The sequence below is a fragment of the Cherax quadricarinatus genome, chromosome 23 (assembly GCF_038502225.1).
Source record: "Cherax quadricarinatus isolate ZL_2023a chromosome 23, ASM3850222v1, whole genome shotgun sequence".
In the NCBI taxonomy this organism is placed as follows: Eukaryota; Metazoa; Arthropoda; class Malacostraca; order Decapoda; family Parastacidae; genus Cherax; species Cherax quadricarinatus.
The window spans coordinates 6,499,944-6,515,543 of record NC_091314.1 but is presented as its reverse complement, the minus strand read 5'-3'; the positions used below and the strand labels follow the sequence as shown (position 1 = coordinate 6,515,543).

The 15,600-nt window shown below is 37.3% G+C and overlaps 1 protein-coding gene across 6 annotated transcripts in view; it reads right to left on the bottom strand.

Annotated features, from left to right (window-relative positions):
* Positions 1 to 15,600, bottom strand: part of LOC128685760 (protein tramtrack, beta isoform) — a 149,873-nt gene that overhangs the window by 31,799 nt on the left and 102,474 nt on the right. Inside the window, exon 6 of one of the 6 annotated variants that reach the window (XM_070087814.1) lies at positions 9,094 to 15,015. The exons of the other annotated variants lie outside the window; for them this stretch is intronic. Coding sequence (XP_069943915.1) covers positions 14,848 to 15,015 — 168 coding nt within the window. The 3' untranslated portion in view covers positions 9,094 to 14,847. Of the gene's footprint in view, positions 1 to 9,093; positions 15,016 to 15,600 lie in introns of those variants that run through there. 6 annotated transcript variants of the gene reach the window in all.

Genomic DNA, 15,600 nt, shown 5'->3' with positions numbered 1-15,600 from the left:
TAGGAGCATCGTGATTTTTTTCACATGTTATTGATGAGTGATGGTTCTATAAAGCTAGAGAAGGGATTTGTGATATGTACAGTGGAACCTCAGATTTTGAATGTATCGCTTATCGAACTCATCGAAAATTGACTGCTTTTTTTGAACCAACTTTGTCCCCATTATTGAACTTGCCCCTTTTTTCGAACCGCCGGGTACCGGACCTGTCCACCAGCCCACTCTGTCCACATCCCCGCAGAGGCACAGTGAGCCAGTCTGGCTTTGTTGATGCTTGAGTGAACACTAACCTGTGGTCTCATTCAAACATTTTATGATTAATTCATTGTGTTTAGTGCTTGTGGGACCGTGAAATAAGCTATCATGGGCCCAAAGAAACTTGCTAGTGGTACCCCTGTGGTAAAGAAAGTGAGAAACACCATAGATGTGAAGTGAGCAGTGAGGATTTGGAAGAGTTGGTAGAGGACCAAAGGGAAGAGCTGGAAGAGCTTCATCTGGAACAGTATCAAACCACAGCTCAGGAACTTGCTTCAGAGGAGGAAGAGGGAGTGGATGAGGTGCCTTCTTCAAAGATTAAGGAGCTTTGCACCAAGTGGAATGATGTCCAAATGTTTGTGGAGAAGTACCACCCTGAGGAAGCTGAAACAAGCCATTTTTGCAACAAGTTCAGTGACAGAACCATGTCCCATTTTAGGGAAATCTTAAATAGGTGCCAGAAACAGAGGACTGTGGACAATTATTTTGTGAGAGAGGGGTCCAGTGACTCTCAAGCTGGTCCTAGTGGCATTAAAAGACAGAGAAGGGAAGTAACCCTAGAGAGGGCTTTGATACCTAAAGTCCTTATGGAGGGGGATTCCCCTTCCAAAGACTAACCCTAACTCCCTCTCTCCTCCTATCTTCCAGATGCCATCACCAATCTTCAATAAAGGTAAGTAAAAATGTTATTTTATATGTTTATTTAAATTTATTAATAATGTACACTATATTTGTTGTGTGTATGTAAAACTATAATGTAATACTATCTATAAAATGTATTTTTTTGTGAATATTTTTGGGTTTCTTGAATGGATTAATTGTATTTCCATTATTTCTTATGGGAAATATTACTTCGCCTTTCAAACTTTTCTAATTTAAAACTAGCTTCTGGAACGGATTAAGTTCGAAATTTGAGGTTCCACTGTATTATCGTTTTTTTATGGATTTTTTCCAAAAAAAAAAAAAAAAAAAAAAAAAAAAAAAAAATCAACATTGTATAATGCAATCTATTGACATTTCGCTCATCCCCTTCTATTCAATGATTATCTAGCTCTTTATCTTTCGTCTGATGTCAACTAGAACATTGTACATCTTACCAAATTTGTAGAAAAAGGAATGTTTTAAGACCTATAGAATATAAAAAATTTTTTTTTAAAAAGGGCAAAACCATTCCTCCCCCCCCCCCTTAAGGCATTAGCTTAAGCCGGTGGAAGAATTGGACCTGCCTCACATGAGCCAGTAGGCCTGCTGCAGTGTTCCTTCTTTCTAATGTTCTTAATTATAGTATACTGAATATTATTGATAGTGGAATATGAGAATAATATCCACAAAAATACTGCCATAGCCAAAAATACAAAAGGGACAATCAACAACTGATTAAACATTCTCCTACAAATATTTGTGTTGTACATATGAAAGAAACCATGAAGCACAAGTGGCATACACTGCTAGAATTATTTTCTTTATATTTTCTTATTAATTATAGTAGCTTCTCGTCATTTCTCATGTAATAGAGACAAAACCCTCAGGTGTTGTAACTTTTTTTTTTTTTTTTGGCAAGTATCCTATAACCCCAACACTGCACATCTCTGCATCATAGTGATAAATTCTACCAATTATCCTGCATCTAAAATTATATGGCTACGTGTGTTTACACATTATGAATACCTAAAGACCAAAACCAGTTAATCAGAGAATCCCTGACTACAATTCAACAGTGACTGACACTCAGCAATAATCCCTTTTGTTAAAATTAAAAAAAAAAATATTTCTCACGAGTCATACAAAGACTGCAGTAGATATACATGATTTAATACAAAAGTAAGAACAAAATAAGGTCACTAATTATGCACTGCACTGCAGGCAAACTAATCATAAGGTTTACATACTGCTTAAATCTAAACCTAGAACAATATTTAAGACAACATCTGTAGTTCACTACAATCATAAGTACAATGAGACAGGTTGTGAATGACAAATGATAAATTACAAAAGAATTGCAAAGTATTTACACTGGTTCAATGATCTATACCTTTGATATACCTTTGAAGAGTTTTGAGAGCTTCTCTACTCTCTGAGCCCGGCCATGGGCCAGGCTCATCTACACTGTATGGAGTAACTGAAGAGAGGCCATGAGATCACAACATGACAATACAATAATGGATATTACATTATACATGATATTTAAAAGGTGGTTTTTAACAATATTAGCAAAGATGTTGGCAGATGGGAAACTTTTGGTATTTTCAGGCAGTGAGTTACAAATTTTTGGACCTTTTATTGAGATGAAGCTTTTGAACAAATGTCAAAAATAGAATTTAAGCTCTGGGTTAATGCTTGAGGTGAGAGACCTATAGACATAGCATGGCCAGTAGAAAATGTGAATATTCTGTATGTTAAGGAAATTTAAACTTTTAAATAAGGGAAGTGATTAGCTGCTGTTGATCTCCATGCACAGATAAAATAGGTGAGGTATGGGTAGGTTAGTGAGTAATACAAAGTGACCATGGATGTTTGGGGGACACAATCATGTATTTCTGAGAATGTACTTTCCTTAAAATAGGATAGAGAGAAAATAGTTTTTACTAAAATTTGTCACACCGTTTGTTATCCCACACTCGAAAATATATTGTTAAAAATTTCAACATACCTTTTGTAAAACTTAAAGGTAGCTTAAATAGGTTTGATAACAGATACAAATAATTCAGATAACAAAAAACTGAATTTTCAAAAAATAAGCATACTACACATGCACCAAACATACCTAATGAAAAATCTGTGTCTAGTACATCCCCTGAGAATATTTACAATAAGATTGTGTATCTGGTTTTAGTTTTAGTTTCTCAATAAGAAAACATTCAATGGAGTGGTAAGGTGTGTGTAGCATGCCTCGTTAAATGTGGCTCTAATAGCATTACTAGTACCATCTGACTTACAACCTGCTCGACATACGACCATTCATACTTACAACTGTGCGTCTGGCAGCAGGGCTGGGTGGGCCGATGCACACCACCATACGACAGTTGACCGCTACTCGCGGCAACGCGCTATCTTGGGAGAGCTCTCACATCACTCAAGCAGAATCACTCTGAGTTACCCTGCTCTATCAGCATCATCATACTGTATTAACTGTACTGTACTGTATATGTATATGTACCTGGACAGTAAATTTCACCATGGCCCCCAAGGGGAAGTCTGAATCTTGCACTGGAGCTTGTGGCAAGAAAGGCTCTTACTCTCGACCAGAAGATGAAATTAATTAACCCTTAAACTGCCCAAACGTAGATCTATGTTCACTTGCCTAGCGCTCTGAATATATATATATATATTTTTTTTAATGAAGAGTGCATTTTTCCCAGCGTCCTCGAATTTTGTCATACTGTGCACAGCATACTGCACAGACCCATTCTCTCATGTCTAGGCAACTCAGGCCTATCGTGCCAAGGTTGAAAGCGTGTAAAACAAAATGTAGATCTGCATTCGGAGGGCTATGCACATGAAAGAAGATCTACGTTTGGACAATTTAAGGGTTAAACAGTATGAGGATGGAAAAAACGTCAACAGCATTTCTTGCGATCTTCAGCTCTCCCATTCCACTGTGTCGATAATACTTAGACAAAGAGTGCATCAAAGAAGCAGTGAAATCTTCGGCCCCTATGAAGTTGACAATTATCACAAAGAAACAAAGGCCCAATTGCCAAGATGGAAAAAATGCTCAGTGTTTGGTTAGAAGATTATCAGCAAAAAAAAAAGTGAATGTGATGCTTTCTAAAGTGCAAAGAAGAGCAAAAAGTTTGTTTAACATGTTGAAACAGTACTAAAAGCATAAAGAGTAAAGAAAAAATGAAATACAAAAATAAAACAATAAAATAAAATCATTACAATAACTGTGATGTTGATATACAGTAGTAAAATATTTAGTAAAATGTAACATATGATACTATGTAGGTACTTTATATAGCAAAGGTTTGACATTATGCCCTACCCAGTATGTCAGCAATTTTCTAAGGTTTGACTTGCGTCCATTTTCACTTACGACCGGTTGGTTGGAATCAAGTTCAGTCATAAGTCAGATGGTACTAGTATAACTTGACTCAAGAAATCGTAATGACACGATTGCAAACAAACCATACCCCCGGCCGGGATTGAACCCGCGTTCGTAGTCTCAAAACTCCAGCCCGTCGCGTTAGCCACTAGACCAGCTAGCCACAATAAGATTCGTCCAACTAGGTGTATTTCTACACCATAGGAAGGTTAGCACAGGCACCTCTGTGACCACAAATGCAAGTTTTTACAGACGAATCTCCAGCTAGCGTGGCCGTGACGAACTCTAGCTCAAGTCCCTTCACTGCCGTCAACATGACTCAAGAAATCGTAATGACACACAATTGCAAACAAACCATACCCCCGGCCGGGATTGAACTCGCGGTCATAGTCTCAAAACTCCAGCCCGTCGCGTTAGCCACTAGACCAGCTAGCCACAATAAGATTCGTCCAACTAGGTGTACAGTGGACCCCCGCATAACGATGGCATCACATAGCGATTATTTCGCATACCGCTTACTTTAATTGCAAAAATTTTGCCTCACATACCGCTTAAAAACCCGCTTACCGATTTTCGTCCGAGACGCGTCCAATGTGCGGCCTGAGCCACGCTCACATGTTCCCCCAGTGGCATTGTTTACCAGCCAGCCTCCGCGGTAACATCCAAGCATACAATCGGAATATTTCGTATTATTACAGTGTTTTCGGTGCTTTTTCTGGAAAATAAGTGACCATGGGCCCCAAGAAAGCTTCTAGTGCCAACCCTACAGCAATAAGGGTGAGAATTACAATAGAGATGAAGAAAAAGATCATTGATAAGTATGAAAGTGGAGTGCATGTCTCCGAGCTTGCCAGGTTGTATAATAAACCCCAATCAACCATCGCTACTATTGGTGGTACAGCTGCTGCTGCTGCTGCACTGTCAGCTGCTGCTGCTGCTGTAGCACCGTTGTTGGTGTGGCTTATTGAGAATACCAAGAAACAATTAACCCCAGAGGATTTGCCACCCAGGATAACCCAAAAAAGTCAGTGTCATCGAAGACTGTCTAACTTATTTCCATTGGGGTCCTTAATCTTGTCTCCCAGGATGCAACCCACACAAGTCGACTAACACCCAGGTGAACAGGGAAAAATGCCTGGAACTAGTGCTCATATTGGTGAATTTAAAGCCAGCAAAGGTTGGTTTGAGAGATTTAAGAATCGTAGTGGCATACACAGTGTGATAAGGCCTGTTCTGGAAGAAAATGCCAAACAGGACCTACAGTACTCAGGAGGAAAAGGCACTCCCAGGACACAGTGTCTCATCAGTCATTGCTGCATCTTCAATAAAGGTAAGTGTCATTTATTCTTCATTTAGTAGACTAGTACATGCACAATATATACTGTGCATGTACTACTCTACTATTGTGCATGTATCCTTCTCTTTGTGTGTGGGAAAATGTATATTTCATGTGGTAAAATTTTTTTTTTCATACTTTTGGGTGTCTTGCACGGATTAATTTGATTTCCATTATTTCTTATGGGGAAAATTCATTCACATAGCGATTATTTCGCATAACAATTACCCCTCTTGCATGGATTAAAATCGTTAACCGGGGGTCCACTGTATTTCTACACCATAGGAAGGTTAGCACAGGCACCTCTGTGACCACAAATGCAAGTTTTTACAGACGAATCTCCAGCTAGCGTGGCCGTGACGAACTCTAGCTCAAGTCCCTTCACTGCCGTCAACATGACTTAAGAAATCGTAATGACACGATTGAAAACAAACCATACCCCGGGCCGGGATTGAACCCACGGTCATAGAGTCTCAAAACTCCAGCCCGTCGCGTTAGCCACTAGACCAGCTAGCCACACCTACACCTTCCTATGGTGTAGAAATACACCTAGTTGGACGAATCTTATTGTGGCTAGTGGGTCTAGTGGCTAACGCGACGGGCTGGAGTTTTGAGACTCTATGACCGCGGGTTCAATCCCGGCTGGGGGTATGGTTTGTTTGCAATCGTGTCATTACGATTTCTTGAGTCATGTTGACGGCAGTGAAGAGACTTGAGATAGAGTTCGTCACGGCCACGCTAGCTGGAGATTCGTCTGTAAAAACTTGCATTTGTGGTCACAGAGGTGCCTGTGCTAACCTTCCTATGGTGTAGAAATACACCTAGTTGGATGAATCTTATTGTGGCTAGCTGGTCTAGTGGCTAACGCGACGGGCTGGAGTTTTGAGACTCTATGACCGCGGGTATGGTTTGGTACTAGTATAATACTGAAATCTATATACAAAAAGTATAATAAAGAAAAGATTATTGGGTCAGCTAAATCCAATAAGCATACTGGGTAAACTGTAGTTAATGAAGCTCTACTTCATGGTCATTATGCAAAAGGAGTGGTGGGGGCTCGATTGTGTGTGTGCTAATTTCTGTCTGATTTCTGTTTGATAAAAAGACACATATGCAACTAAGGCATGGCACTCCCCACTCGCCAACAATAATGAGCAGCACTCTCAAGCAATAATAGAGTTGCCAGTCTCCACTCTTCAACAATAATAGAGTAAGTGCACTCCTCACTCCAGCAACAATAAGTGGCACTTCTTACTCTCATGGGCTGCCGTATTTTGCACTCTAGCATTCAGACAGCTTGGTGACCTTGCTGTTACCATAATAACCTATTTTCTTCTACTGTACATGCTGGAACGTTCACATCTGTTGACCATGCGTATTGTCCTTAGTACAGTAACACAACTGCAAGTGCACTAATGTTACTAACTAACCTATTGAATTTTAATCACGAGTAAGTGCTAAACCCGTAGGGGCCGTCCAGCGCCTGGAAGATATTCAGGTTTGTTCCAAGGAAAGGCTGGCTAAGCTCAGTTCCTTGGATACTAAGGTACTGAATTTGTCTACTCATAAGCCAACCTATCTTCACTTTACTACATCATATTAATTTTCTTATGAGATTGCCAGTGACAATTTCTTAATGCTCTGTATAAATTTACACATTCTATTCTCATCATTTAAAATTAGGTAAATTGGGTTTGTATTAAGTTAGGTGACATAAACCTATTTTTTTTTTTTTCAACAAACCGGCCGTATCCCACCAAGGCAGAGTGGCCCAAAAAGAAAAACGAAAGTTTTTCTTTTTAAATTTAGTAATTTATACGGGAGAAGGGGTTACTAGCCCCTTGCTCCTGGCATTTTAGTCGCCTCTTACAACACGCATGGCTTACGGAGGAAGAATTCTGTTCCACTTCCCCATGGAGATAAGAGGAAATAAACAACAACAAAAACTAGAAAGAAAATAGAAGAAAACCCAGAGGGATGTGTATATATACATATATATGCTTGTACATGCATGTGTAGTGTGACCTAAGTGTAAGTAGAAGTAGCAAGACGTACCTGAAATCTTGCATGTTTATAAGACAGAAAAAAAGGACACCAGCAATCCTACCATCATGTAAAACAATTGCAGGCTTTCGTTTTACACTCACTTGGCAGGACGGTAGTACCTCCCTGGGTGGTTGCTGTCTACCAACCTACTACCTCGACATAAACATAAACCTATGTAAATGTATATTTAACCACAAATAAACATTAAAAAAAAGCCATGAAACACCTAGCAATGATGTAGCACAGTAGCAGCAGAGGACACCCTGCACAAGTATCACACGTCAAATACCTGGCCCGATTGTACTACACTCCATCCCAAGCTTTTTGACACACATTGTCAGAATCTAACTCCTTTCTTGCCAATATACTGATACGGATACAGAACGGTATAATAGTTGATATATCCAGGTAGCTGAGGTTCTCTGCCCGAAACCTATGTAGCATAGAACTCTCAGTAATAATTTTAAATGAAAATTTTTTTTTTAAGAAATTATTACTGAATATTAAAACAATAAGAAGTAAAGTAACATGTTACCTTGTGTGTTGGTAGTGATAAGAATATCCAACCTGTAGAGGAAGGGTTGGTGATATGTAGGGAGGAGACAATATGTCAATGATGCAATACACTCCATCACCATACTGGAAATCAAGTGTATGCTCCAGTAACACTTTTTGCATAATACTTAGCACTTGTTTCCTTGAAAATATTTTGCTGTCTTCAACTGCATTCAATCTTTCCACTGTATGTCTATCGCCTAGGACAATGCCAAGTGCACATTCATGAACTGCTCATGGCTTTAATCAGCCCTCATTTCCATAAAGAACTTTATCATTATCTATAAGTCAACTATGTCAGCGAAGGAAAACTTTGGAGTTGGTAGATCTTCATTATGATGATTATTACCACTGTGATGCAGTTACTTGAGTGACAGCAGCTAAAGACACACAAGCTATATGCATCCTGTACCTCTGATGGATATACAGTATGTAATCTCAAACTCATTCACCCTTCACTGCCAGAGATGCAATGATTTCCCACAACAAATACATGCCAATACTTGGGAGATTCAGCTATTTGAATGGCAAATAGAGGTTCTACAGTATACAAGTATATTAGAGAAACTCTGGGTTGATGAAAAGTCTACAGTACACTATATAGAAAACCCTGGCTAAATGATACACCTGTGTACCTGAAAAGCCCAACTGAATGTGAAGCACAGTTAAGCAAAAGCCATTATCCCATTAAATAGCACAGGTCCACATTCGAAACCCTTGGGGCCAGTAGTTTCGAATTTCAGAATTTTTCTGATTTTAGAATGAAAGTGGGGTCTAGGGCAGCACCCCATAATCAAACATTAACACTGCAGCCAAAACGTATGAATACTCACACTAAGTGGGTTAAATAAAGACTACAAATACTATTACGGTTTATTTATAGAGTAATACGTATATTGATAAATGAAATAATGGGATAATTATAGACCAGGAACACTATTCTCAAGACAACTGACGATGTCAGCTTCCTGTAACTTATTTACACTTTCGTCCAATAGACTTTAAGCGTAAGTTATGAGGCTTGATATCACCTTCTCATCAGTGACACCAAATCCTTCGAAGTCTTCATCTGTAGGTTCATTTACATCAAACATTGTTTTAGGCCAAAGTCTGTGCCAAGCATATGTTAATGTTGATTCATCAACATCCTTCCAAGCATTAACAACTGCATATATGGCAACCTTAACACTGAACTCCTTCAGTAAGTCTTGGATTCCTACTCCTCTGTTGACTACAGCATGCATACTGTTAAAAAAATAGTCTTTATACAGCAGACGTTTGTGTGAACATTACAAGCGCTGAGACACAACTGATGCCTGCCACTCTGTCAGTGCTGGGTCATGCCGCCACATGGCAGCATTGGAGTTATGTAGAGATGACTGGCACTCCACACTCCATGAAAAAAAAACTTCGGTTTTCAGAACTTTTCGAATTTCAGATAAAGGGATGTGGACCTGCATTATAATTTGAGACAAATTCCAGATGAAAAATATTTGGATCCTGTTTAAATTTCTACCTTATCCAAGATACTATTAATAGCACATTTAATTAACAACATACAGACCCATAATACTGTAATATTAAATGTCAGCATGCTCTATGTCGTGGCCTAATGAGAAAAATGGAATGGGATTTTGGCAAGTGGCATACAGTGAGTGGTGACACACAACAGGTAGTGGCACACTCCAGCCTAGCCTTAGAATATGAATGCATACCACTCAGTTCCATTTACATTACAAACCTGCAGTGTGCAACTTCCTTCTCCTCTTATTTCCTTCAAAATAGAGGGTTGCTCGTCTTAGCTTGGTGGAGAACTGTTACACACAAGTGGAAGCAAGTGACATTTGCAATGGCTCCCCCTTTCCTCACTCCATCATATATTGCATTTTTCTCTTACAACATGAAAGATGTTGCTTGTCGCCAATTTGGTCTAAATATGTCAGTTTCTGTACACGGAAAATGCATGCTATCACTCAGTGCAGCTCTTATTTTCTTATTCTAAATTCCTCAAATAACTACTTTCATTTATTATTCTCCTGAAGGTTTCTTTTTCCATTGTACAGCTTGCAATTTCCACTGCTATATGAATAATGTACCATAGTGTTGCTCAGGGTACACCATGGTTATCTTCACTAGCTGACATGTTAAGTACAAGCCAATTTACTTTACCTCTATTAAGTGAACATAATTTTCCCTTAAACACTCATTATAATCCAAGATGTTTCCTGGGACAATAATGGGCCCAAATCTCATTCCTTCCCTTTGCTTTCCCTATTACATCCAAAACAGAAGTGCTGTATTTATATACAATTCTCTCTCACTACCTGTTCATCTCATTTTTGCAGATGGAGTCCTTTATAATAAACAGGTACCAGGTATTACTCTATCACATTTTGAATCTTGTATACAACTTTCTTTAGTGATAAATCCATGGTGTGGGAGAAATTTAAAGCATTTTTTTTTCTTGTGGAAAGGAGGCAATCAGCAGGTAGTGTTACTAGTAGGGATAAAAATTCAACATATGCACTAGAAAACACACACTTTCCATCACTCACTATCACCCTCCAGTACTTACCACAACAGGCCACCAAACTTAACCATCCCCTACTAACACACTCCATCAAGCTTCACCCAGATATACAGGTGCAGGGTTGATGACTGAAGTTATGGTGGCAGATGTAGCAGTGATTACGAGGGAGGTTCTGTTGAGGTTTAGAGGGAGGGGAGTAGTTGAGGGGAGAGGATGGATGAGAGTACAGTCCCTCCTCACTTAATGATATACTCATTTAACGGCAGCTCGGACTTACAACCAGCTCTCTGACCAGTACGCATACATAAGTAATGTATATTAGAGCTGATTTCCTCTATTCTGTTTATTACAATATACAGGACACTACTGTATAAACATTTAAAAATATACTAAAAATGTTATAAATGGTGCAAAGGTGACATTAAAACAATATCTAAAGATGGTTAACACAAACCCACTACCAATATAGTACGCTTCTCACTTAATGACCAATTCATTTACCAACCTACTCTTAGGAACGGAACTTTGTCGTTAAGTGAGGAGAGATTGTACTTGAAACAGTTGCCAAGAAAGGATATACAAAACATCAATAGGTGTTTAACTCAATGTATAACAGTACACTTCATAGACTGTATCCTTTAAGTTTATGTCTAGGTTAACTGTGGCCTTATTGATTGCCATGCAGTTGATAGGGCTTAAACATAGTAAACTATGGTGCCAACTCACCACTTATGACACTACAGTAGGTTGCCACATATCACTGGAAACAGACCCTCATTTACACCACTTTTATTTTAGTAAGCAATTTAATAAGATAATAGCAGCAAGCCCATAATTTAAAGGATTACTGGTGGAGGGGAGAGGGTGGCCAATAATGGCAAATATGATGGATAATGACTGCTTTGCTTTGATCGTCACAATAACGGACAATTCTGTAAAAACAAAGTTTGTCCGTTGTCTCCAAAACAATCGGCCCAGTTGATTTTGTCCCATATTTCCAAAGTCTGTTGAATTGAGTTTTGTCAAATAGAGGGTTTACTGATATTTGTTATCTAAGTTACCAGGAATAATTTAAGAACAGTACTGCACTGTACTATACACAGAAGAGCTTTATACTCACTCCATAGTGACACTGTTATTCCTCTTCACACACACATGACAAGAGCATCTTACATGTAAATACAAGAGCAAAGTGGTACAGTGTACATTCATATAGAGCTGTTTCTCTCAGTGTATGTATATAAACAGCTGATCCTTGGTATATTTTCAAACATTATTTGAAATTATGCTCTACAAGAACTACGAAACACAGAAGGAAAATGTCACATATATGACCCTTTCCCTCTACACACTCACATTTCAGTATACACCTACCATCCGACTTACGACCGAGTTTGGTTCTGAGAAACCGGTCGTAAGTCGAAATGGTCGTAAGTCGAACTTTACTACTGAATATCAACAAAACATTTTTGTAATGACTTTATTTTATTGTTTTATTTTGGTATTTCATGTTTTACTTTACTTTTTATGTTGTTAGTACTGTATTTTATACTGTAAGGTTTAGGATAAACACTGTGTACAGCACTAATAGTTGTTTATTTCCCAGAAATTTGGCATAAAAATCACGGTCGTAAGTCGAGTGGTTGTAAGTCGAGTGGTCGTAAGTCGAGCAGGTCGTAAGTCGGATGGTAGGTGTACTAGTATGCACCACTATTAACCCTTTCAGGCTCCAGAGGCCAAATTTCAAAGGGTGCACAAGTGTCCAAGAATTTTCAAAAAATAATTTTGTTATTTTTTCTTATGAAATGGTAGAGAATCTTTTTTTGAAGGTAATAAAACGAAAAGTACAAAATTTTATGGAAAATTGATGAAATTATGCTCTTACGAATTTTGATGCGTCAGCGATATTTACGCATCGGCGATTTTGCGGACTTTGACTTCCATTTTAGGCCAATTACATTATTCCAGTCGACCAAATTCTTAGCTATTTCACTAGTATTACTTCTATTCTATCGATTGAGCACAAGAATTCGCCAAGTCAACTGTTTCAACTACAAAATAAAGTGATCGGAAATTGGTAATTTGGCCAATTTAATGCAGAGTTCAAAATAGGGTTCAGAATAAACAATGCAGGCATTCCTGGCATTAAACTAACATTTCCTCTGTTCATTAGTTACGTTTTGAGGCTTTACAAATAAATTCCATTTTGATTTTTTATTCACATAATGAATTTTTATTCAAACCAAAAAATAGAAGATTTACTGTTATGCAATATTGTAATAATTGTATAAATAATATCAGCACATTTGTAAACGTATATTAGACCCACCAGGTGGCGTGTATTAGATGTGAGAGGTCATTTGTTTACTCCTGAACATCAGCAAAAATTTAACATTTCCGCTAATTTGAGCTCAGTTTCAAGCCATTTCCAGTAATAAAACCAATCAAAATCATCTCTATTTCTGTAATATGTCTTCCATTCTATCAAATGAGACCAAGAAATCGCAAATACAACTATAAAAAACATACGAAAAAACAATGCAAAATCACTGTTTTAATAAAAAATTACGGTCTCAGTTTTTTCTCTCATTATGCACTATGTGCTGCAGGATTTGTTTTATGTGGTGCACATACCACATAGATGCATTCTCTCATATCAAGGCCAAAATTTACCGCTCACAGCTTATCAGAGTGAGCTGAGCTCATGACGTAGATCTACGGCATTGACCCTCAAGGGGTTAAAATATCAACATTATAAATTTCTTTTATGGCTAGAGACTATTTTATGCAAGATTTCTGTAGTATCATATATGACAAAGGCTCTAGAATGGATGATCGCTACCGAGTGTTTTCCACTCCCAGCAAACAAATATTACTATTGGCCTCCTCATACATTTCCTTCAATGGGGAACCTTGATGTGATAAAGGACTGTATCCCAGAAAGTGTGGCTACCCTCCCTCCCCTCCCTGTCATCAAACCTGCCATAATTACTACCCATTCCCTGGGAGCTCTATGACCCTTGTGGGTTTACTGCTTTCCTAATAATATACTGTAGTAATAATAATAATCTAACACTAGTAATAATTGTAATAATAATAATCCAACACTTTCAAACCAGGTTCACTTTTAGTTTTCTCTCTTTTTCTCTTACTACTTGAAAGGTATTTTTAAGTCCATAAGTATCTAAGTCTTTACATACAGTACAAGATAACTTAATCAAGATACAAAACTTCACTATATTTTATTTTCTTAACTCAACATCTGTGGGTGACCCTGCCTAGCAAGGCAGGGTCACCCACAGAACACACACTCACAGTCATTCATTCAATCACTATATTATCACTACAGAAACAAGCTATTATGTATTAATTATAAATATGACACTATATTTTATTAACATTTTTATTATAATTTGGAAAGTAAAGGTTAACAAGCAGTTTATAGAATTGGTGTAAATATTAGTAAAGAATAATTTTTTGAAAATATTACCAAATATGAAATTATAATACACTCTACAAACCTAATAGTTGATCAGTTTTTTATAATTATATTATCAAAATGAATTATAATACAGGCATTATATTGCATTTTAATATGTTTATATGGTATGTCAGAAGCATTTACAGCAATCTTATGCAAAAATATTAAAACTTGTTCACTCTCAAGTGCAGTACAGTATTGTCTTAAATAAGTTTTCAGTTCATTAATTTTACCCAATATTAACTTGTTAAAATGTACATTTTTTGTGGGCACTGTGCTCAAAAAATATATTAAAATATGTACACTATGCAGAAGGTTACCCAATTACAAATGCCCAAAATTTCAAACATTTGGTTTTACTTGGGAACCAGTTTTTCGAACAGCTAATCTTTATTAAGAACATGTGAAATACGTATAACCATCTTTTGTAATAAAACAGGCAAATCATTTGTATGACTAGTGAAATAGTAATAACACGATTGTTAACAGCTCACAGAACAAATGAGATTTAAACCCATGGCAAGCCCATCCTAAAATTTGGAGACCAATGTGTTAACTACTGTGCCATGCACAGTGTCACAGTGGGTCCCATGCTAATCCTCCTAGGGTATAGAAATATACTTAACTGACTGAACCTTAATAAGCTGGCACAGCACAGAAGTTAGTGTACTGGCCTGCCAGGTATAGGACCAACTTGCCATGAGTTTGAACCCCACTTGTTTGGATGTTGAAACACCAGGAACACAACACATTTGTAAGTTGGGGTCCTCCTGCATAGAAATAAGGGATATGTTCAGTAAAGCTTACTTACATATGACAAGTACTGTACATTCAAAGTTATCAAATTAGGGTTTTTTAACCCAGAAATAATTTGTCATTAATGATGAAATATATTAGCATACATTTTAATGAAACATCAACACAGCTACAGTATTTGTAAAGCTGTAAAAAAAAAATTGCCCCAAGAATTTCAAATATGCAGAACATTAACATCAAATACCAATTATGATAACAGCAGAAAGATTAAACACAATAACAGAGACGAATAATTTTTATTTACTACAGTATTTCATTATAATATTAATGCTTCCTCTGCTCAGGATAAAGAATGATAACATTTACAATTTTCAGTATAACATTAGTGAAGAGTTCCAGCAAAAATTTGCTTAAATTCATGTATACCAGTATAGCACTGTATCTGTCTTTTAAATGCAATTATGGATATAAATAATCTAAGTGATATTGTATACTACTACAGCATTTGACCATAATAAAACAAGAGTATTTATAACTATGACAGAATATTTTATAAAGATTGTCACATAACAAAGAAAACATTTTAACAAATATTTCAA